The sequence below is a fragment of the Achroia grisella genome, unplaced genomic scaffold, assembly GCF_030625045.1.
Source record: "Achroia grisella isolate CSIRO2021 unplaced genomic scaffold, CSIRO_AGI_Agris_v1 utg862, whole genome shotgun sequence".
In the NCBI taxonomy this organism is placed as follows: domain Eukaryota; kingdom Metazoa; phylum Arthropoda; class Insecta; order Lepidoptera; family Pyralidae; genus Achroia; species Achroia grisella.
The window spans coordinates 64,114-88,296 of record NW_026713046.1 but is presented as its reverse complement, the minus strand read 5'-3'; the positions used below and the strand labels follow the sequence as shown (position 1 = coordinate 88,296).

Below are 24,183 nucleotides of genomic sequence, written 5' to 3'. Positions count from 1 at the left end.
TCGAAATTCATAATTTGTAAGTATTGTTTTTCATAATCTTGTTTCAAACTTCTCAGATCATTATTTTGACAGGAATCATCCAAGTTTATAGACGTTCATTTCCCTATATGTTTAAAAAACTTAAACAAATAATGTACTTCGTAAACATGGTCCAATACCAAAGTTCGATCACGTGTACTCTCTCTTTTATACTTGTATATAATCAAATATAAAGTTTAAAAACATTGGTTGTATTTTAGCAGATTTCTATTCTATTTTTAGATTGAAAATGACTTCATCTGGTGTTTCAAAAATTGTATACGAACTCATGCACTCTTATTAATGCGTATTGTAAGAAATCCTCCATTGTCATTCTCGACTCCAGATCGGATAAATGCAAGTAGATAACTAGCTGTGTACATCACCCAGATGATATCCCATATACACTTAATGATAGACGTAACGGTATTGCCCAAAAGCTGGTCTGCACAATTATCTGCTCTACAAAATAAAGCACGCAGTTATTAATAACACTCACAGAATATAATGTGGACAGTAGACAGTGGGTTGATGGTATTAGTTTGCAGGTAGACAGGTAAATCATCACAGGTCATCGCACCAGAGAAGACGCCATATGATTCCTGGCGTTAGAACTACTTTTGCTAATGGATTTAGCACATACTCATTGCTCCTGTTCTTATATAAAAAGATTAATGCGCTTCGCAAGTTAGAAAATATTACCAATATTGAAGCTAAACACAAGGTAAAACATTACCTACAAAAATTAGACTATGATGCCACTGAACAAATTTTAAATATAGTAGTATTACGTATAATCTATAATCCCAAACAATCAATAATTTAATAAGAATGTTAGCAGTGTATAAATTTGTGTTAATTTATTTGCTATGGAACGAAATTAAAAAATGAAAAAGAAATGTAATGTATTAGACTTGAAATTTTCTCTTATTTTATTTCGTTTTCTCTGTTTATTTAATTTAATTTTATGTAATCAACAATTGATCTGGTATGTTTTTATGAATGTCTTATTTGTCTGATGTCATATCTACTCTACTCGCTGATCTTGTAATAGTTAATAATCATCTGGCAATTGTTTTATGGACTCCCGCGATACAGGTTCGGCCAGTGCGGGGTGCAATGTATAATCAACTTTATAATATTGGTATGTTTGAAAATGAATAAGTAAATAACGTGTTAGTAACGTGGTCGGTGTCGTTAGGATCTCTCACCTAGTTAGTCACTCCGCAGTCCGCACACGTACAGTCTACTGTCGAAGCGTTGAATGAGTCACCATCGCTCGCGAATCGTATTGTTGTTCGCGTGTCCCTGTTCCTACAAAGCCTTGAACTTCACTGTCCGCGTGTTGCGTACTGCTACTGAAAACTGGTATCGTCGGCCGTCGGTAGTGTGCTACGGTTGCATAATATTATATCGTCATTGTTTCAGCGTCTCAACGCTTATAAACTGTCACCGCCGCTCGTCCGCATATGTGACGATAGTAGGTATATACACGTGTGTTCACGGTGGAAATGATTGTAGTGCTTCTGGGAATTGATAACAACATAATACAAGTACATGCGGCAGTTCGCGGCAATAGTAATCGCATTACACGTTCAGCGCGAGTGCGTCGGATTCAGTTGGTCACCTTCTCTGTCTATATCTCGATATCGCGTAGGCGATAAGTGGCACGGTGCGGTGGCGGCGGCTATCTGTGTGCGCACGAAACAGACGAGTTGATAGTCTGTGTGTGTGTTGTGCGGTGTGAGTAGGGTTGCCAATTTTTGTTGCTAAAAAAACGTATGAACTGGTTTTGATAGGATTAAAATAAAGTATTAAGAAAAAAAATATTTATCAAATTTTATGTTTTTATTGCTTTAAAAACGTATTTTTGTACTGTTTTTAGTTAGTTTTTAGGACATGCTAACGATTTTTTGTTATCTTTAAATATTGCAAAGCTTCTTTGATAATCAACATTTAAATTGAAATAAATAAACAATTTTAATGTAATATAAACGTTTTTAATCTTCAATTATAAAAAAAAACCAGCGGATCATTTTTGTACAATTTCGTGGATAGTGAGTGACATCTGTGAACTGTGACAAATGTCACAACTCACGACTGACATATAACGTTTCGTTCAGTAATTAAAAATCGTTAAGTACCCATAATGAGTATTTCGTTTTACGCATCACAGTGAAGGTTGAAATTAAAGTATTTCTGCGTACTTTATTTCTATTTAAAAGTATAATTAACAAAAAAATAAAGTAGGATACGTTATTATAAAGTACGGTTGGCAACCCTAGTTGTGAGTGGAATATGACGAGTGCGGGCGGGGACGGGCACGGCCGCGGCCGCTCAGTCGTCATCGGCATGTGTCATACGGTAGTGCTGGGTGTTCTGTTCTCGTTGCCGTCCTACCTCTACTCGGCGGTCGCATTCAGGTGAGCGCGCGTCCCTCTCGCTGCACGCGCAATTAGAGTTGCCAGATTTTTTTCTACCTATAAGGGGCAAATGCTTAAATAGGCAAAAAAATACGGGAATTTAGTTTTTTATCTGGTACAAATAAAAAACAAAATTATATATCACTATATAATTTCGTTTTTTATTTGTCCCATGTAATTCTTTTTTTTTTTTTTTTATTTTTCTGAGTAGCGAGTCCTCTATTTTTATTGGTTTTAACATGTTTATAAAAATGAATACAATTATAATCGTAATTAAAAACGATTATCAACTTGCTTTTTATTAAATTAGGGCTACAAACGAGTATTTTTGGTCTAGCATCGATCGATCGATTTAATAATAAAAAACGCAGCACGGTTCGAATACGGGACAGAGTCAGTCCCGCCGGGACGCTTTAAACTAAGTGTAAAATACAGACGTCTGGCAACGCTACGCGCAACCCTCGCACACTCATCACACTTCCTCACACCCTTATCTCATCTCCACTTTCCATTCAATTGTAGTCTTATTTCAAGGAATTAAAATCCATGATCACGTCGCGTCGGCCGGTTTGATGTATTCAATAAACTGGAACAGTTTTTCTATCTTATCTGTTTATTCAGATAATGAGTCGAGCAATTACGTCGCTGTCAACCTTTTGCTATTAAACCACAGATTATTTTATTATTAGATATCCTTTATTAGTCAGACACTAACGTCAAACTACCATGTACCTGCTCACCGTTATATATGTATCAACAATTACTTATTGTATCTGAATATTGTATGAGCATGTCGCTAAAATGTATGACTGCTGATGATAAGAAACTCAACTACTTACTAAATTATCAAGAAAGAGTGAGAATTTTCATCTCACTCTTTCTTGATAATTTAGTAAATATATAGTTTTCCCGCGACATCATTTGTACTCTGAATGGGATATCGACATTAAATAACCAGGATAAAAAGTAGACTCATTTCATTGTAATATTATAGAATGCAATATATGGTTACTCTATTTGGAATTTAAAAATGAATCTGTAATATTGTAAACATGTATAATATTAATTTGAAAAGAATACGAGCTGAGTTTCTTGTCATCTCGTAATCATCCGAACTGACGGTAGATTTGACATATGATAAGAATCTGTAATAGACCTACATGAATAAAAATATTTTGAATTTGAATAAATATTGAGTATTGAGTAGTATTGACTCAGGTATGGAACTAGGATAAGGGATAGGTAGTACGTTGGTGTTTAGCAAAAAGTCGGATATTGATTGATCTGTTCATGCTATTAGATTTTAGAGGTAACATACAGAGTGTATTTGCCCAATTTCTTATTATTAAAGGAATTTATACAGCTACTAGCTGTCCCGACAAACGTTGTTTTGCCATATAAACTAATAACGCTATTAAAAAATAGGGGCTGGTGATAGAAGGGTGAAAATTTAGCGTTGTATGTATTTTTAATGACACATAATAAAATAAAATAAATAAAAAATGTTGCCCAAAAAATAAAAAAATAAGTTAGGGTTGGACAACCCTATCACTTAGGGGTATGAAAAATAGATAGTAGCCGATTTTCAGATCTACAGATAAAAATTTCATAAAAATCGATCAAGCCGTTTGGGAGGTGTATGGTAATTGGTAACTAACATTGTGACACGAGAATTTTATATATAAGATTGCACTTTATTTATCTTGAAATCGTAGAATCGTGACGAGGCGAAAACTAATATCTGTTTGTGTGTAAGGTTTCACTCGGTTTCACGTGAAAACTCGGACTTATCTATATGTACTAGTACTAATATAAAGCTGAAGAGTTTGTTTGTTTGAACGCGCTAATTTATAAGAAAATTCTTTTTGTGTTGGACAGTTCATTTGTCGACGAGGGCTTTCAGGTTATGTACCTGAAAGCCCTGGACATTTTTTTATCGATGATACTGGAATGGTGCACCCGCCGCCGCTAACGGTTTACGCTGACGGGGCACCTGTGGGGGATGATATCAGGTCAGTTAGCACATCGTAACAAATTCACCAAGAATTTGTCACGATGGTTTCCAGAGGGAACCGCGTGGAGGTCAACCATACGTGGTACATTGCTCGTAATGGGGTCATTAGACCACATTACTAACAATCCCTTCCCCCCCCAGTATATAACATTAGACACGCTACGACCAATAGAAGCGGAGCTGCAATGAAAAATATTGCACAAGGTGGGGAAATGAAACGCAGATGTAGTTGCGCGGGTTAACTAGCCTATACATCTATACATATTAATAAAATTGGAGTGTCTGTTTGTAATATTGAAATTACAGTTTTTTACTATGAATATAAATACAGTACATATACCAAAAAAAACTGTTTACAATATTTTGAATATTTTGCAGCAGATCATAATGAAATTGACATTTGAACACGGCGGGTCAACGTTCGTAATGAATCGTGCTCATATGTACCGGTGGTGCATTAATTATTGCGGTCACGGACGAGTGCAGGCATCGCCCGCACCACTCGGCACCACCGCGGCCGGCGGGCGGTGACAACTCGCCTCACCAAATACAATTGAAATATCATAAAATACATATTATATATTTAAGTTAATAAATTACTACCAAGTATGAACTTTGGTAACTTGACACTGCGCCATCTAGTTCTGAACTAAGCACAGCTTGCGTTACGGGTCTACTCAAATAAATTATTATAAATATATAGATGATATATAGTACACTAGCTGTACCCGCGACTTCGTCCGTGTGGAATTTAACAAATTAATTTGAGATTTTTTCTAGAATAAAAGTAGCCTAAGTTCTCCTTATTACATCAGCTACCTGCCAATAAAAGTCCCGTCAAAATCGGTCCAGCCATTTCAGGAATTAGCCGGAACAAAAAGACAGACAGACAAAAATTGAAAAAAAATATATTTTGGTGTATGTACCGTATTTATATTCATATGCATGTAGTAAAAAGCATTATTTCAATATGACAAACAGATACTTTAATTTTATTTATATGTATAGATAAGAACTACAAACACACTCAGACAATATAAACAATCTTACTCAATACAAATGTTCGTATTGTGCGAGGAATCGAACCCGCAACAAAATTGCTAGACTACTGAGGCCGTCAAACATCAAACCAAATGTGCACTTAAACTTTATAGTTGTATAAATACAATTGTAAAAGACAATACGCGTAATCGAACTTTAGTATTTTAATTTTTAATCATATATTTTGACAATTACAATTTTTTTCATTTGTAACAATCTGTATATATGGCTGTCATAGTGGTTATCATTTAATTTCTCATTATCATTTCACGTTCATCAGGTACATCAGATATTTCGTGGCTTCCTGCATGTTTACGAAGTACCTTTTTCGTCCACGAGATATGTCTGCAGACATAGGGATCAGGGATGTTATGGATATGAAATTTCTGATACGGATAGGTTTCGGATATAGAAATGATTATTGTACCGGATACGGATGCGGATGCGGATATGAAATTATTTCGGATTGTCCGTTAGTTTCGGATAATTTCGGTTACGGAAATTATTTTTTTAAGGAATTTCAAATGTAAAATATAAATATCTAATAAAATGGTTACATAACGTCTCATTAGACTCCGCCCCTATCCAATATTATCCGACACTTATTTCGGATTCAGATACGGTTACGGACATTTTTTCATATCAGATATCCGTTGCGGTTACGCAGCTCCCTAACATCCCTGATAGGGATATATTATCGACTGCAAACTTGACTTACACCTAGTTTGAAGCATAAACTCTGTGTTGTAAATAGGGCCTTGTTTATTATGTTCTCTATGGAGAATAGCCGTGTATCGTTTAATGTATGATACAACACTGGTACATGGCACACGTCACAATGGACGGTCAGTGGATGACTAGCCACCATACGGCCCACGGTCCACGGTCCACCGGCGCAGTGGCCTTGTGTACATACTCTGTGTCCTACGTGATACGCAACGTTCTCTTTTGACGCTCCACAATAAACAATATTAGATCCCCGCTCACCTTTTATTGTATTCGTACCTGCTTTAATTTTAACAATAATTTACCAGAAAGTACTCAATTTGCCAGAAAACATGTCTTATAAAATATTTCCTTCGTAAAAAGGCTTATTATAAAACTAGCTTTTGCCCGCGGCTTTGCTCGCGTTAATTTATCCCATTAGGGGTGGAATTTATCTAAATCCTTTCTTAGCGGATGCCTACGTCATAACATCTACCTGCATGCCAAATTTTAGCACGATCCAACCAGTGGTTTCGGCTGTACGTTGATAGATCACTATGTCAGTCATCTTAGATCAAAGAATTTATAACTGATAATAACGTTTTTGTAGAAAATATCTAACTTACAATTCATAAATATAATTTCTATTTCTAAACTTTCTAAATTTCTTATCAGTCGATGAACTGATTCTATTTGAGAACTGCAACTATTAGATTCCTAATGAAAATATTCAATCGTAAATATAGTTATCGTTTCCATAAATCATAAATATATTCAAGGAATGTTGATTTAAGCATGGACATTATTTTGTAATGGTAACAACAATCAATTTATTTCATGGTTTGTTGTAATCGATTCATTGTGGTGTTCATTGCAAAGCATTTCTTTCGTCAAACACAAACTCATTTACTCATGTAGTACCCTCCGACCTCTTATGCACGTATTATTATTTCGTTTCAATTTATTGAAATGTAGATCAAAAATGTTTTTTGTTATATTATATTGTACAATTAATTCCCATGAAGATCCATTAACTTTTCTAAACTACTTTAGTGCGCTATGGTTTTTTTATGGATGATAATGCAATGGTGGTTTAGAGAAGTGTAGACATTTATTTATATATATGATATAGATAGGTTATAGTGAGATCTTTACTTATGGAAAATTGTTATGTGTTCCAGGAAGGCGCGGCGCAAGGAACGGGAGGGCGAGCCGGCCGGGGACCCCAAGCTGTACCTGCAGGAGGCGCTCCTGGAGCGGAAGCTGCCCGAGCTCGACATGCGCCAGCTGGTCGACCTGCCGCACGGGCTCGACTACAACGAGTGGCTCGCCTCACACAGTTAGTATATATATGTTCACTAGCTGGCCAGGCAAACGTTGTTTTGCCATATAAATTAATATATATATAAACCTTCGTCTTGAATCAATCTACCTATTAAAAAACCGCTTCAACATCCGTTGCATAGTTTTAAAGATTTAAGCATACATAGGGACAGACAGCGACAGCGACTTTATTTTATACTATGTAAAGATGAAGACAGGTTGACTGGAATATGGAACAATGGTGTAAGTGACTGTAAAATTGTCTCTAACATTTAGTCATCACTAACATATATGACATACTCTGAATATGTTGTCACAGCGCTGTTATACTGTGGGAATTACCTAATAGTGAGTAATATTAATATTGTGCATATCCAGTGAAAAAACCTGTTGTACAAATAGAGTATCAAATAAAACCAAAATACCACCACCGCGTTTCATTCTTCACGTTCAAATCGCATTCCTGTACTGTCCAGATTGTTTATTTTGATCTTGATCGATAATGCAATTTCAACATGAGATCATATCAGTGTGATTCACGGCTATGAGGTGATTTACATGTGTTTGTGTGGCGTGTTGCAGCATTGGCGCTGTTCGACCACGTGAACCTGCTGTACGGCACGGTGTCGGAGTTCTGCACGGCGGTGTCGTGTCCGGACATGTCCGGCCCCGGCGGCCGCACCTACGCGTGGTACGACGAGCGCGGCAAGAAGTCGCGCGTCGCCGCGCCGCAGTACGTCGACTACGTCATGACACACACGCAGAAGACAATCAATGATGAAACCATATTCCCCACAAAATACGGTGAGCATTGGGCATTCTACAACACGAGCCTAGGTATTACTAATGTTATGTTACGTTTACATTCAGCCGCTTCCCCTGCCACTCGCGCTGCCGGAAATATTGCCGCGTCAGCGTCGACGCGAATGCGTGTCGTTTACACTCAGCCCTCATAGTTATTTATCGGGCGACTCTTCCTTACCTTCCGCTTAAAACGCCGGGCGACAACTGAGCGAGAGGACTGAATGTAAACACACCAATTGAAAAACCGACTATTGAGGGAGCGCCGGGCAGCGCGAGTAGCAGCGCCAATGGCTTGGGAAGTATCGTGTTTACACTCTCGCGCTGCTCACTTGCCTGCTCACTCGGGCTGAGTGTAAATTGGGCTTTACGGTTCACCTCTTGATATTGGAGAAAAATACAATAATTTAAAAATATTAAAAGATAGTTTCATTATTACTCGGTATCGTTAAACTATTATAGTTGCGTATAACCTCCACGCATCTCTGTATAAGAGGAGAGAGTTTGTATTTTGAGTTGTGTTTGAGATTGTGAACCACGACATTCGGTCGACGAGCACGGACCGTGCCGGTTGTATTTTGGATATCAAAGTGAATTGTATTAGAGACGGGTTTATCCCGGACTTAGTTGGGCCCGGGGGGAAGCTGCAAGTAGTGAAGGTGAGTGTTAATTCATCATTAAAAAGTTACACCCGTGTCACAAGTCACGGGCGCTACTTGGGGTTTCTCTTCCGGTAGCCGGCTTCCAAGCCTAAGTCGTCATCATAACTAGTGATTCTAACACTAAATACCACGCAGATGACAACTTCGGGTTAAAATGCAGGATATTTTGATAATAATGAGCAATTAGTAGATTTTTAATAAATATTTTTATTAGTTCGTAATTTCCAATTAATAGCTATTCACTAAATGCACATGAAAGTATATACGATACTTACAAATAAAAACATCTTTCAAACAGCTGGACCTATTTTGACGGGACTTTGACTTGAAAACATTGAATGTTATAATGTGTAACGTAGGTTATTATTACGTATGTTAATATGTTGTATGTGTGGTGTTCGTCAGCGAACGAGTTCCCGGCGCAGTTCGAGGGCGTGGTGCGGCGCGTGGTGCGGCTGCTGTTCCACGTGGTGGCGCACATGTACGCGGCGCACTTCCGCGAGCTGGCGCTGCTGCGGCTCCACGCACACCTGCACCTCACGTTCGCGCACCTCACCGCGCTCGACAGGCGGTTCTCGCTACTAGACCACAAGGAGACAGAGGTATACATTCTTATTCTTTATCCCCCGTCAGATTCAAACGGAGATCTAAGTGACGACGGCCCGAGCCGAGGTTGGAACCCCTAGCTGTGCTCTCACACTTAAGGCACATCGTGCACAAGGCTACTTGAAATCTTCGATACTCTACTATTTTAGTCTCCAAGCTACTACCGTCATATAAATGTATTGAGGTTTGTACACGAGTTACGTCCCCGACGTGCGTCCCGCGTCTCGCCACGCGATTAAAGTCCATAGTTTTGACTGTATTTTTATTTTGAGCGTATGTGTCCAAGTTTCATCTATAGTAATTAATCGGCGCCAAAATTCAGATTCAGGGGCAAGACCCTTGAACTGTGCCAACAGAAATTTTGGAAAGGAAAGTTGTAAATTCTCATTGGAACACGTTTTATGTCTAACGTGAGCAAACGGTGCACCCGACACGCGGTTAGTTTTATCATGTTTAAAGCTTGATTTAATATTTGATATATTATTTACAAAGAACATGTCGATTCTTTGTAGATCTTCTTTATCTCTGCTATCTTTTTCACTTTAATTCGACAGTCGCCTAATACTGTGGTGAACATTAGGAATGTTTTCGTTTGTAATTGTATTTTTTGGACGTCGCGATCTCTCATCAGCTCCCGAGCTCTTACGGCTACGACTAAATTTAGGGTCGCCAACGCGCACGTAACACCCTGGTGTTTCAGGCGTCCATAGGCTACGGTAATCATTTATTTTTACCATCAGATGGGCCGTATGCTTGTTTGTGGCAAAATTTCACTATTGCAAATGATGGTGCAGGTTATACAGTCAGAGTCCGCCTCAACTTTGATTTGCGTAGGCGTATTGGCTTTCAAGAACATATATTTAATGACTGTTCGATACTCCATTTTTCCTTTTTCACAAAAATACTCACATGGACTCGCTGAAATTACTGTCAACTTAAAATTGCGCGTTCAAAACGGCCGGAACTTGATTCATCCGACTCGATGATATTCATCAGTGATATTGCCCTTTTACGTCTTAAAGCTATGTCTAATTTTTATTATGTTACATGTAATGCATACGCGTAAGGAAGGGAAAGTTTGAATGTTTTACTTTTTAAAATAATAATAATAATAATCTCAGGACAATCACACACACAGCGCCATCTAGTCCCAAGTTATGCTATCTAAAGCTTGTGTTACGGGTACTAGATAACTGATACAAGTACATAGATTTATTTTTCGTAAGTACTTACATACATATTATACATAGAAAACACCTAGACCGATACAAACAATCGTACTCATGAATACAAATATTTGTGCCGTGCGAGAAATCGAACCCGCAACCGCGTCGTGTATGTATTTACGAGTGTCCTAACGTTTGACAGGTGCTGCGCGACCTGGAGACGGCGCTGCGGCTGTCGGACGCGGCGGGCGGCGAGGGGGGCGGCGGGGGCGGGGGCGGCGGGGGCGGGGGCGCGGACGACGAGCCGTCGCCGCGGCGCCGCTCGCCGGTGGTGACGCAGCCGCTGGCCACCGCGTGACGCGGCCGGCCGCGCCGCCGCCGCCGCCGCCCCGCCGCCGCCCTCGCGCCGCCCGCCCGCCGCCCGCGCGCCGCCCGCGCGCCGCCCGCGCGCCGCACGTCCGCCGCACGCGCGCCGCTCGCTCGCCGCACCGAGCGCCCGGCCGACCGACAAGTTGTTAATTCTATTGTACATATTTCGATCTGTTAAGTAGTTTTAGGTCATTACGTTTAGTTTACCCTTATAATTTGTGATCGCTTTGGTTGTAAATAAAAGTGATATTTGTTTAACTAATAAACTGAAAGCTTTACGATTCGATCTCTGTTTGTGGCGACCTTTATTTCTCACTATTCCCGTGCGTCCCGCGACGCGTACCGCTCCCCGTGGACGTCGCCCGCCGGCCGGAGACGTCTTTCGCCTATTGGAAGCCCCGGGCGCGTTAGGATAAGGGGGCCCCTACGACCACAGTAATAAAATGCACTATTTTGTTAGAACAGACGAAGAACATAAGTAGATGTGCAAAGTTTTAGCTTTATTTTCATATCTTTACAGGTAGATTAAATATAATGAATATATAATATTATGTAATCCACACTAAATATATGAGGATCCATATGAAGATGAATTAAACATTATTCACTGTGCATATAGGTGTGCGCTAGCCTCCTACGTCACCTACATTCTGACCAATAGAGTCGTATTCTATACAATTCAAATACCCGCAGTATGTTCAAAATATGTTAAATCGTGTATGAGCAAAACCTATTACATTCTAAACGATTAGTTGAGTAACGAACGTGCATGGCAATGATAGTCCATGCACGTGATTTTCACTTAATGTTAATAATAATAATATATTTTATTTATTTCTCCTCACAAACATTGTACACGTTGGGAACAGTTACATGTAGTATTTTAGATAATATATTGCATAATTTTACCATTACAATCAATTGTTGTGAGAAGCTGGTGTCTGCGATGGATACAACCTGTAACTTAACTGTACAGATCACCAGGCCCACCAACCGAAGAACAAGTGATACACTTTAAAAAATATAAACATAGACATCTACATAAGTACACAATGTTCATGTTTACACAAGCTTCATGTGATGAATCTGCATTCCGAATGAGTGATAGTATCAAAATATGACTATTGAAAAGTGCTTGTAATGAGTTTATTTGAATAAAGATTATTTCTATTTCTATTTCAAATGTAAATAAACTGGCTTTTTTAAATTGAGTAGAGTTTCTTACCACTTCTCAATTGAATCTATATACTGAACTGGACGATAGGGAAAAATATAAATAAGAATACAAAATTTGGCGTTCATATGCGGCGAAAATGCCCAACATGAATAAATGATATTTGATTAGATTTGATATGTGAGCGGATTTCTAAAATTTGATAAACCCCCGCGACACCATGTGTGACCTCCGTGGCACCCATGGAGGTCACATGTCGCATCCATAGTGATTTGATGGTGTTCATACAGGTGACGGTTACAACTCACTATCATGTGGACCTTCAGGTTCACTGACATCAGTTACACAAAATAAATTAGTCGAGTGTCTGGCGAAGTTGTATATTAATCACAGAAAATGGACGAATTTGTACGAGCCTGCGCGAGTTGTTTGCCGATGGTGTTAGAACAGGTAACCTGGTAAAATATTGGACTTCAACAGCACTGATCGTCCGTCAAGCACCCAACTTGTGAAGTCTAAAACTGACAGTATTGCTAAATTTAGGGTTCGATTCTTGTACGAATGGCACACGGTATGTACCGGAGTCGAGAGTGGAGCTAGTAACAGTGCCGTAACAACAGACTGTGCAGACTTGTACATCCTACTTTAACTACACACTAGACAATAAAGTTGTCTTTATATGTAACTTGCTGCACCCGTCTAGCTGTCTTCTTTGGAATTTAACTTTATTTTTCTAAAATAAAGGTAGCCTAAGTTACTCCTTACTACATAAGCTACCTGCCAAAAAAAGTCCCTTCAAAATCGGTCCAGCAATTTCAGACATTAGCCGGAACAAACAGACAGACAGACAAAAATAGTAAAAAAAAAAATATTTTGGTGTATGTACCGTATTTATATTCATAAGCATGTAGTAAAAAATGGTTATTTCAATATTACAAACAGACATTCCAATTTTATTTATATGTATAGATGAACATGTAATATTGTTACGACGCGAATGTTGTCGTGTGCTAAAGATTCAAGTAAAGACTGCTGCAGGGATTGGGAATTAAATTTTCACAGAATATGATGTTTAATTAGTTCAACGAGTCCAACATATTCACTATACAACGACGAAAAATGTCCCCCTAAGGGGTAACGTAAATTGCTATGTGTAGTGGAGTTATCTTGGGTACAGATGTTTTTTGTTGTACTAATAAGTCTTTGGATAATCATCAATAGGTGGCGCAGAAATACGCCGGCACAGATAATAATATAACACATATAATTAATAATGTAACACCACAGATAACATAATATTACACTATAACACTATTTTATCTGTGGCCATACTAATATTAGAGAAAGAGGTAAAGTATGTGAGGTTGTAATCTCTGAGTCTAATGAACATTTTGAAAATTCTTTTACCTATTCGAAGCCACGTTAATGATGAGTGTCACAAGCTATATAAGATCACGCTACGCTGAATAGGAGCGGAGTTGTAATGTAAAATTGCAAAAACGGAAAAACAGGTCATACGTCATACTCGCGAACGAGTTCTGCTTGTAGGCACTGGTCTGCTCTACTCACTACGAGTGTTTTAATCCTATTGTATATTTAATATTTGACCCTAAAAATTAGAGCTAGTTAGTGGTTTGTATTCGCACGAATGTTTATTTAAAAGAACCACGCACAAGTTTCTTGCTCGTTCTTCTTGTGAAGAGACAACTTTCCGAATGATAACTATGACTATTCAAAAGTGCTTAATTTAAGTTTATTTGAATAAATGATTTTCTATTCTATTCTATTCAATACAGCGATATCTAATATGCCTATATATGTACTGAGGGTACTAAGCACATAGTAAACTTCTTTAATATGGGCAATATGGGTGTGTATTTATAAGGGAAATAGGAACATGCTAGTGGCCCGTCCGGTGTAGAGCGGTAACAACAGTATAAATGAATGGAGTCACGGGTACCTGCCCATGGGTTGTCACTTTTACCTGTAGTTTCACTGCCTTATCTTCCCCAAGCAGTTAAATAAGGTAAGAACGAGGCACCTACACGGACGTCTGCACAAAGTCTACGTCAGGTGATGTTAGATTTGCTACTTTCAATCAGATTATTATGACTAGTTACAAGTGTGTGTGTAATCTGACGAATTGTCGATGATAAACATCGTAAAGCAGTGAAATGCCAGGGCACGGTGGCATGACATCTGAGCCTTCCGGAATGGTGATGACGTGATAATGTGATATATATCAGTGGTAGTGGTCATGTATATCGGCGACGGTTTTTACTTACCATCGAGTGGGACTTTGTTCGTCTCCGATGATATATCGCTGAATATGTAATATTTTGGTAGAGAACGAGGCTACCATCTTCTATCAGATTAGTTTGACAATTACAAATGATTACGCCCAGCGCACTATGAAATTTATGTCACAAAAGCTTGATACTTTAACAGTATTCTGTAGGGATTCGTGTTGGATATGAAACTTCATTATTTTTTATACTTTTAAACTGTGCAGATAAAAAGGAGAAATATTAATAATTAAATGAAATCATTTTTAAGACTAACAGAATGTACACCACATTCTGAGTTCGTTCATATATAAAATCCCAGTAACTTAGGACTATTAGCAGAACATATATTGCAAAAAAATGTTTTAGTATATCTCTCTTTTCCGACGATCATGGATTCGATTATTGATTCCTCGCACGGTGCAATTGTAAATATAGTTATTTATGCTGGTCTGAGTGTTTTGAAAGTATATTATGTAGGTACTAGGTATACATAATGTATTCAAGTATTCCTATCAGTTGTTTAGTACCTACCCCTAACACATCTTTTGCTCTATGCGGTACCCCTAACACAACTGGGAGATACCGATTTGAAAAATTCTTTTGCCATTAGACTCCGACATTGTCAAATAAACAAATTTGTTAAAAATCAACATAAACACTAGCAAAATATAACGTAATAATGTACTCTTAGCAACCCTCGCCGCAATAAGGAGGTATATGTGTGTGTTAAAATTTATAATTGTTGAATTTGCAACGATGGAATATGGACCTATTGTACTACAGTTTATTAATATACTAAATAATTTCATATAACCGTGTTATTTATAATATTAGACACCTTAAGTACAATTATTCTTGTCATGACAACTTTATTTATATATTGGCATGCTTATGAAGAAAATAGAATCACTAAGTCCAAGGGCTCATAGGAGAGTAATTGTGGCAATCTGTTGCAAGTATTAGCATTTTTCAAGCAAGTAATCACTACGCAGGAAACAACTTCAGTTTACATTGTCATTTTTTGACAGCTATATTCGACTTCACATATTGATATTTTTGACAACCAAAAAGTGATTCGCAGTAAGTTTAGTCTGTGTTCGCAGTTATCTTTGTGATTGTGATTTGATTTTACGGAACCATTATAAGTGGAATTGTTATTGTTCTCATAGTTAGATTTTTATAATGTTTATTTCACCGGGAGTGGCATAGGTGAAGCATGTATGACAGCACATGCGGTGCCGCTGCCAGCGGGCAGTGCGGCAAGGCGCAGCACGACGGTGATGGGCCTCCGCCTCGCGAGCCGCCCCATGTACCGCTGGAACGAGATTACAGCGGTTTCGATATAGTTAAGGCTACTCAATATGGTGCTTTTCTACGGGTGAAGGAACTGGTGGAAGCAGGATGGGATGTGAACCAGCCGGATAGTGAAACGGTTACTTTACTTCATTGGGCTGCCATTAATAACAGGCGAGAGATTATTCAGTACTTGCTGTCGAAGGGTGCCGTGGTGGACGCGGTGGGCGGTGAGTTGCAATCTACACCGCTGCACTGGGCGACGAGGCAGGGCCACTTGGAGGCCACGGTGCTACTGGTGCGCGCCGGCGCGGACCCGATGGTGCGCGACGCTGAGGGCTGTGCTTGTTTGCATTTGGCGGCGCAATTCGGCCACACGGCTGTAGTGGCGTACCTGGTAGCGCGGGGAGTGTTGGCGGATGAGCCCGATGCTGGCGGCATGACACCACTCATGTGGTCGTGTTGGAAGGTGTCATCAGTAGATCCGACACGGTTGCTGCTGACCCTGGGAGCCTCCACGCAGCCCACGGACCGCTCGCATGGCAACACTGCCTTGCATTGGGCAATACTTGCTAGAAATGCCACTGCAATATCTACGCTCATTCTCTATGTAAGTGGATATGTAAAATTTTAACTGACCGGTGAGTACTTCATTTAAGATGCATTTTAATGTAGCTCCTGTGTATAGGGCAATGCCAGCCTGGACGTGCCAAACCTGCGATCTGTCACTCCGCTGGCGATGTTACAGAGCAACGCAGACTCATTGTGGATCGGCTCCAAGGTGTCTGAAAAAATAAAAGAGCATGCTCTTTCTTCAACTAGGCGCAATATATGGAGACGGTTAACATATGACAAGGTACAACTTCAGTTCGTTTTCTTAAATAACACTGTGCAATCAGGGAACTCACACTCTGCTACTGCTTTATCATGATATTCTGACTTACATTATCTGTTTATATATTTTATTTTTTATTATGCTAGATTCTGTACATTGAATAAAGTCAAAACATCTAATTTAACAATATTAATTAAAAATAACTTAGAATATAGACAGAGTAGAAAAATATTGAAAGAAAATGGAAAATACTTTTGTTAAAATTATAAAACTGTATTTTTTATTGATAGACAGTTGTTCAATTAAGACAAATTAGGAACCACAATCCTATTAAAAAAATGTGAAATCCTGCCAACCTCGGGAATGTTAAATTTGTCTCTGGGATTATAAAATAGACTATAGTTGTGTTTACTAATACAGTAAAATGTCTGTCATACAAGTATTCTTTATTAAAAATTACTTCATGCATTTGAACTGTCACCCTTATTAGTATTCCAAAATTCTCATAATACTGATTTAGCTAAAAAAGACAATTAGTGTAACATACATAAATAATACTCTGTCACATTATGAATTCAGTGGATTAACATTACTGCGGATTGGCCCCACCCATATGATCATAAACTCTCTTGATAGTTTAGATCACTAGATTGATCATATTTTCATTTCTTCTCCTGATTTCGTCTCAACCATGATCGAGTTCCCGCTCCAGGTATTTCTCGACATGATGTAATCTATGTTTCATATAATTAACAAAAACATAAACCTGTAATGAAATAAATACATAACTTCACTAGGATTGATGCGGGAGGAACTTTAGAAGGACATTCTTTAATTCTTTAATTGGGACTGTGTATTGATGCCGCGACTGTTAATGAGAAACATTCCTATTTCAATGCTTGCAATCCTACAGGTTTATCAGAAACAGGCGCCCTTACACAGTATTAAATTAAAAAAAATCGAAAAGTGCCTCCCCCTTTCTCTCAACTGCCTCTACCCATCGATGTGTTAAGGGCACTAGAAGATCACCAGCTTAGCGACCCTGGCGAAATCCATACTAACGATCAGAAATAGCCGGATCAGATACCCGAAAAGACGCGTTAGTACTGGAGCCACCTCAGGTGCACACGTACTAAGCACAATAGCAGGGATGCCGTCGGGCCCACTTGACTTATGGACGTCTTGAAAGCTCTGGATTCTGATGAAAGGTACCTGGGAATTCGGAATAAACATCTCCGTTCCCTGAAGTACTAAATCGGTAACAGATTCAGCTATTGCATTGGTATCGTCCAGTGCGAAGCAAACTCGCCAAGTAAAACTCAGGTAAATTGCAAAAAAAACTTGGCATCTCATCCCAATCCGCCGATTTAAAATGCCGTACACAACTTCGACCAATGAATCGCTACGAAGAAGGAGGAGGCACAATTGTTTAGAGAATTGAGTCTATATGTATGACCACCTGTAATGGTAATCTAAAATAGTAGTGCTTGTACCATTTAGTAATTTAAGTAAGGAGAGCTTTTATACGCAAACGTAATATTTCCAAAGTAATTATAAGGATTGTCATCACTGTTAATGGCCAAATGTTATGGTATGACTAAAACATTAATATTACTGTTTCCTACTAAAAATAAATTGTTCCTTGTAATGCAAGGGTGGTTTAGATAAAATGTGGTTTTTATTTAACTAGCTACCCCGGGGTGGGTAGCTAGCTTCGCACGGATGTACATATATTATACATATACACTTTCCTCTCGAATCGCTCTATCTATTAGAAAAATCAAAACCATACATTCATACATCTATCATAGAAAAAGAAGTTTATGAAGTCCTTTGTGAGTTGTCTGAGAGTGAAAAGATCTGCTTGAACATGCAGAATGAAATAGAAATAATCTGTATTCAAATAAATCTAATGTAAGCACTTTTGAATAGTCATTTATAAACAACAACTTACTCAACATATTGTGGTTAGAAATTAATATGCAAAAACTATATGGTTTAGATAGATACAAATTTTATTTACGTTGAAGACACACACATAAACACACACACACGCACACACGACCACACGCACGCACGCACGCACACACACACACACACATACAATTACTAATGTATTTGTGAAATAGTTTATGTTGTGACCACAGTAGCATGTGACGGTGTCACTTGTTCATTGCGAATGTTTACTATTTCAGAAGTTCAGATGGTGGTGTGTGGTGGTGATGCCATTCATAGCGTTCTACTTGACGGGGCTTATCTTGGAGATGGAAGCGATCTACATACTGAAGCTGTTCCTTCTACTTTGTTTCTATGCACTGCTTCACTTTTTATCAAATGTGCTATTTGACGATGATCTTAAGAACATATTTCCGCTCAGTGTCTACTTGGCTACGAAGGTGAGTCCAATAGTAAACGGTCACAGTAGAGTTGACAGATTTTCTTCAGCCTAATGCTTAAATAGGCAAAAATATACGGGAATTTAGTTTTTTACCCGGGAGTCGGGACAAATAACAAAACACAATTATATAGGACATTCTTTATTTTTATATATATTTTCTGAGCATCAAGTCAGCTTTAATACATATATATTAGTTTTAACATGTTTATAAAAATCAATACAATTATAATCGTAATTAAAACTCGCTTTTTATTAAATTAGGGATACAAACGAGTATTTTTGACTAGCATCGATCGATCGATCGATTTAATAATAAAAAACGGAGCACGATTCAAATACAGGACAGAGTCAGTCCCGCCGGGACATGTTAAACTAAACCTAATATACGGGACGTCCCGGGAAATACGGGACGTCTGGCAACGCTAGTTCACAGACACACATAAATAAAGAATATTAGTTTTTAGTATAACCTTGTTCCAACTGACATCTATTGTTTGTCGAAATAACTGCACAAACATGTTATAAACTTAATAAAAACTAACATAGAAATAGAAATAATACACAAATTACAAAATTAGAAAACAATTGAAGAAAAGCTAATATGAAGCCAACATAAACTGAATGTTACATAAGGGATTCCCAAGTTCTTTTTTTTTTTTAATGTTACACATCGATTCGATGATTGCACGAGTGTGAGCCTGTTCTTACCCTATCGTATCGCTAGTAGTGCCCGAAATATTGCTCACTTCATTCACAACAGCAATAATATTCTAACAATATATTACACTATTTTTAGCACAAATATATCACGGGAAAAGTGTAAACTAAAATGCTTTCTGTTTATCTCTGGATGCAGCCTAATACTATCTAACACTAGTTTCATTTGTTAATGTAGGTAGAGAGTATATTTGTCTGTTTGTATTGGTTTGAGAATTGTCTACGTATTGCTTAGTTCAGTAATTATTACCAGCTGTTCATATAGTTGTACTGTTACAGTTATTATTTTCCTTACATCATTTTCTAAGTTAATACTTTGACTGTTGATGTTATTTTTATTATACGTGTACTATTTTGAAGACTTCTATGGTTTAGTGGTTTAGCACAGGGCCTCAATTCCGATGGTCGAGGGTTCTATTCCTCGCCCGATACAAACATTTGTACTTATACAGTATGATTGTTGTATTTGTGCCTACACTTGTAATATTTCTGTCGACACTTGAGATCCTTCCATTAGTTTTCGTCTCCACTAACATAGATTTAAGATCAGTGTAAAATCAGTCTACGTCCCGACTCCGCGTCGACTGGACGCGTCATTAATAAACCATGTAGCAACTACCAATATACTTAGTAATGTCTAATAAATAGTGCAATCATTTTACCGGTATACTCACTATCTACATACTACTACAAATAATATAACCACTGCGCTACATATTTATTTGGCTGCTTCATGTATATATATACTATATTATGTGTGTACTTACACAATAATGTCTTTATGTATGTCGAATGATCTACCAGCATGGGGTTTTATCTTTTTATTTATTTAGGAGCTTAGCACAGTAGTGAGCATGTTAGCTCCATGCTGACTCGTTTGGATGGGGTTTGATGGGGTTTTTTAAGACTCGCTAGTAACACTCCTGGTGTTTCATACGTCCATAGGCTACAGTAACACAACATTTAGCATGAGACGGGCCGTATGATGTATTAAGAGTTAATGCGTTGCAGGTGTGGTTCTACATAACGTGGGCGGTGTACGTGGGCGGCGTGGTGAGCTCGGCCGTGTCGCTGGCGTTCGTGGCCAGCTCGGGCGCGCTCTGGTACACGTTCCTGCGCTCGTGGCGGAGCGACCCCGGCGTCATCACCGCCTCCAAGGACGACAAGTTCAGAGTCAGTACCTACTCTCCTCATAATCTCAGCATAAAAATACGACTGGTCAATTAAAAGGTTTCTTTTAAGGAAAAAGATTGCGCCCCCTTCTTTTTGTATTATCTCCGTATCCGTATGTACGCTCTAAATTACAGTTGTAAATAGTATTCATAATACTTTGGGAAATTTTAAACTTCAAAACTAGAAACTTAGAAGCTTTCACTATTTTATAAAATATCAGTACGATTGTTTTGACATGATACACGTCTCGTCACGTCAGGTTAATATTATTTTTAATTCATAGACTGTATTTTCCAAAGACACGTTTAAAATTTATAAATTACTGGCTATGTTATTGTAAAATTTCAATAAAATCCGTTCAGATGTTTCGTCGGAAAAGAGTAACAAGTTGCCATACATCCATACTCACAAACTTTCGCGTTTATAATATTAGTGAGTGTCGCGTACAAGCAGCAACAAAACGCAACACAATAAGGCCGTTCTGATTGGAGTGCACACCCATCAATGTAAATTCGACTTAAAAATCTAATCGATCCACGCAACGTACGTTTCTTCTCTCATCCTAATTTGTAATTTATAATAGCACTAGCTTTTGCCCGCGGCTTCGCTAGCGTTAATTTATCCCCTTGGGGGTAAAAAAAATCAAAATCCTTTCTTAGCGGATGCCTACGTCATAACATCTACCTGCATGCCAAATTTCAGTCCGCGCAGATCCGTCCAGTGGTTCGGGCTGTGCGTCGATAGATCACTACGTCAGTCACCTTTGAGTTATATATATATAGATTACCATTAAATTTAAGATAGCAATCAAATTTATCATTCTCTACACCCCGTAATCTGCCGAAGCCATCATAAATTACCATCCGTTGATTCGAGCCGCATCACCGCGTTCGGCGGATGTCGGCCGTTTCGCAACGTTAATGAAGTGTTATACGAAGCTTGTCGTTTTGTCGTGTCGCCGCCATCCACCAGACCATCATCGAGCTGTCGGAGTCGAGCCGCGGGGGGTTCGAGCCGGGCCGGTTCTGCTCGGCGTGCCTGGTGCGGCGTCCGCTGCGCTCCAAGCACTGCTCCGTCTGCAACCGCTGCGTCGCGCGCTTCGACCACCACTGCCCCTGGGTCGGGAACTGCATCGGTCCGTACCCCCACCTACCTACACTATTACCTATACTATTCTAAAATCATTTATTCATGTACGTCATTTTAGCCGCCTATGAACGTCAATTTTTTTGATCTAATTGAAAACTGGTCGAACGACTATTGCCATGCGCTCTCGTCGTATCGTATATAAAGTATGGGTTTACCAAAAATGTATCTAAGTACTCCTTCGCTCGTCCGGGGACTCGGATGACACCGCGTGAATTGTCCTACACACTATACTATAGTTCCGTTTATGGATGATCTGGACATCTAAAAGTGATGATCATGTTAACAACCAATTTTAAGTTAGAATTATGACACTCTCTTACATGTTTATATTATATTATTTTATGGTAATTGGCATGGCAAAAAGCTGACGGTCCACCTGATAAGTACCTGACGGTACACCTGGTAAGTGGAAACCATCCCTCAATGTATCACAGACATTATAATCGTCGTGTGTCGCCGGAGTGGCAGCATAAGCCATACACGAGGTATATCGCTCGAGAGGTGTACGGGAGACTAAGGTGTCAAGTTTTTATATATTGTAATTAAACTGACAAGTTATTGCTCAGCCTTTAATCGTAATAATAACATTCTAATAATAAAAACATTTTATTCCAAAGTTCAGCTATTCGGTTACATGGTATAATTATTACAGTTTTATCTTTGAATCTATCGACGATTTAGAAAACGTTCCGCTACGCCGAATAGCGGAAAATCCTTCATCTTTTGGCGCAGGCCCCCTCCGGGTCTGTCGTTCGTGCTAGATCCTCTGCAGCCGAGTACTATGACACCGTCGCCGTACTCCTCCAACCGAAACACAGCCACGCGAGTGGCTCGTTGTTGTTGTGGTTGTTGTTGTTGTTGTGGCACGCTCGGCTGGTGCGGTGGAGTGTAGTGCAAGGCGTGGGTGTGTGCGTGCGCAGGCGCCAAGAACCACCGGTACTTCGTGGGGTTCCTGGCGAGCCTGGTGGTGATGTGCGCGTGGATGCTGTGGGGCGGCGCGCGCGCGCTGGAGGAGTCCTGTGGGGGGGCGCTCCGCTGGCCGCAGTGCAACGCCTGGCTCGTGTGGGTGATGCTCAACGCCACCTTCCACCTCTTCTGGGTCGCCGTGCTGCTCTGCTGCCAGATCTACTTGGTGAGCCCCCGCATACCCATCCGATTATATGTTCCCGTACCTTTGTTGTTGACATTACGTGTAAGTGACATATTCGTCTGCCACTAATATATATTGTAACTAGCTGCATTTATAATTTTGATGTATACCTATATTACTATAACACACACACACACACTTCAAATACTTTAATCAAAGTCAGGAGAATTAAAACACTTTACTTTTCGACAAAAGTGTAATGGGATCGTAATTACCACAATTAACACAATAATAAAATAACAATATGTACAGTAATGTAAACAGATCGAAAGCTTCTAACAAATAATAAATTTTACAACGCCTCAGTAACTACAAAACGAAATAATATCGCGTTGTAGAAATTGAACAGCGCCATCCAGTGACAACTATGTAAACTAAATTTATAAAAGACGATTACTGTCATCACTATCATTAGTACCGGCGATGGTGCGGGCGTGCGTGGCCGCGGCGAGATGATACTACTGTTTATTACATTTTAAAACAATTTATTTTGTGTCTGTAATTGTAACCTCGTACCGGACGCAACCACGAACGACGAATCGAGCGTGGGTCGTCGTCCCGGTCCGGACTCCGTCTCCCGGGGGTGAGCGTTTGTCTGCGGCGTGTGCAGGTGGTGTGCCTGGGGATGACCACCAACGAGCAGCTGAACCGCGGCCGCTACCGGCACTTCCAGGAGCGCGGCGGACGCTCGCCCTTCACGCGCGGCCCCCTGCGGAACGCGGCCGAGCTGTTCCAGTGCCGGCTGTGGGGCCTGCTGCCCCCGCCCCCCGCCGACGACAACGAGCCCATGCTGCGCGACGACCGCCACTACGTGTAGCGCCGACCGGACCCCGCGACCCCCCGACCCCCCAGGTGCGACCCCCACTGTGCGGCCCGCC

The 24,183-nt window shown here is 39.6% G+C and overlaps 2 protein-coding genes across 2 annotated transcripts in view; both read left to right on the top strand.

Moving 5' to 3' along the window:
* LOC131852775 (MOB kinase activator-like 2) overlaps positions 1-11,117 on the top strand; it is a 55,827-nt gene extending 44,710 nt beyond the window's left edge. The window contains exons 2-5 of the mRNA XM_059203498.1: positions 7,383-7,540; positions 8,107-8,328; positions 9,393-9,589; positions 10,962-11,117. Coding sequence (XP_059059481.1) covers positions 7,383-7,540; positions 8,107-8,328; positions 9,393-9,589; positions 10,962-11,117 — 733 coding nt within the window. The remainder of the gene's footprint in view (positions 1-7,382; positions 7,541-8,106; positions 8,329-9,392; positions 9,590-10,961) is intronic.
* Positions 11,118-15,686: 4,569 nt separating this feature from the next.
* LOC131852784 (palmitoyltransferase Hip14) lies at positions 15,687-24,163 on the top strand. Its single transcript, XM_059203513.1, has 7 exons — positions 15,687-16,493; positions 16,572-16,739; positions 18,914-19,114; positions 20,845-21,006; positions 21,979-22,141; positions 23,076-23,287; positions 23,916-24,163. The coding sequence occupies exons 1-7, from the start codon at positions 15,807-15,809 to the stop codon at positions 24,120-24,122; spliced, it is 1,800 nt and encodes a 599-aa protein (XP_059059496.1). The 5' UTR covers positions 15,687-15,806; the 3' UTR covers positions 24,123-24,163.
* Positions 24,164-24,183: the final 20 nt, after the last annotated feature.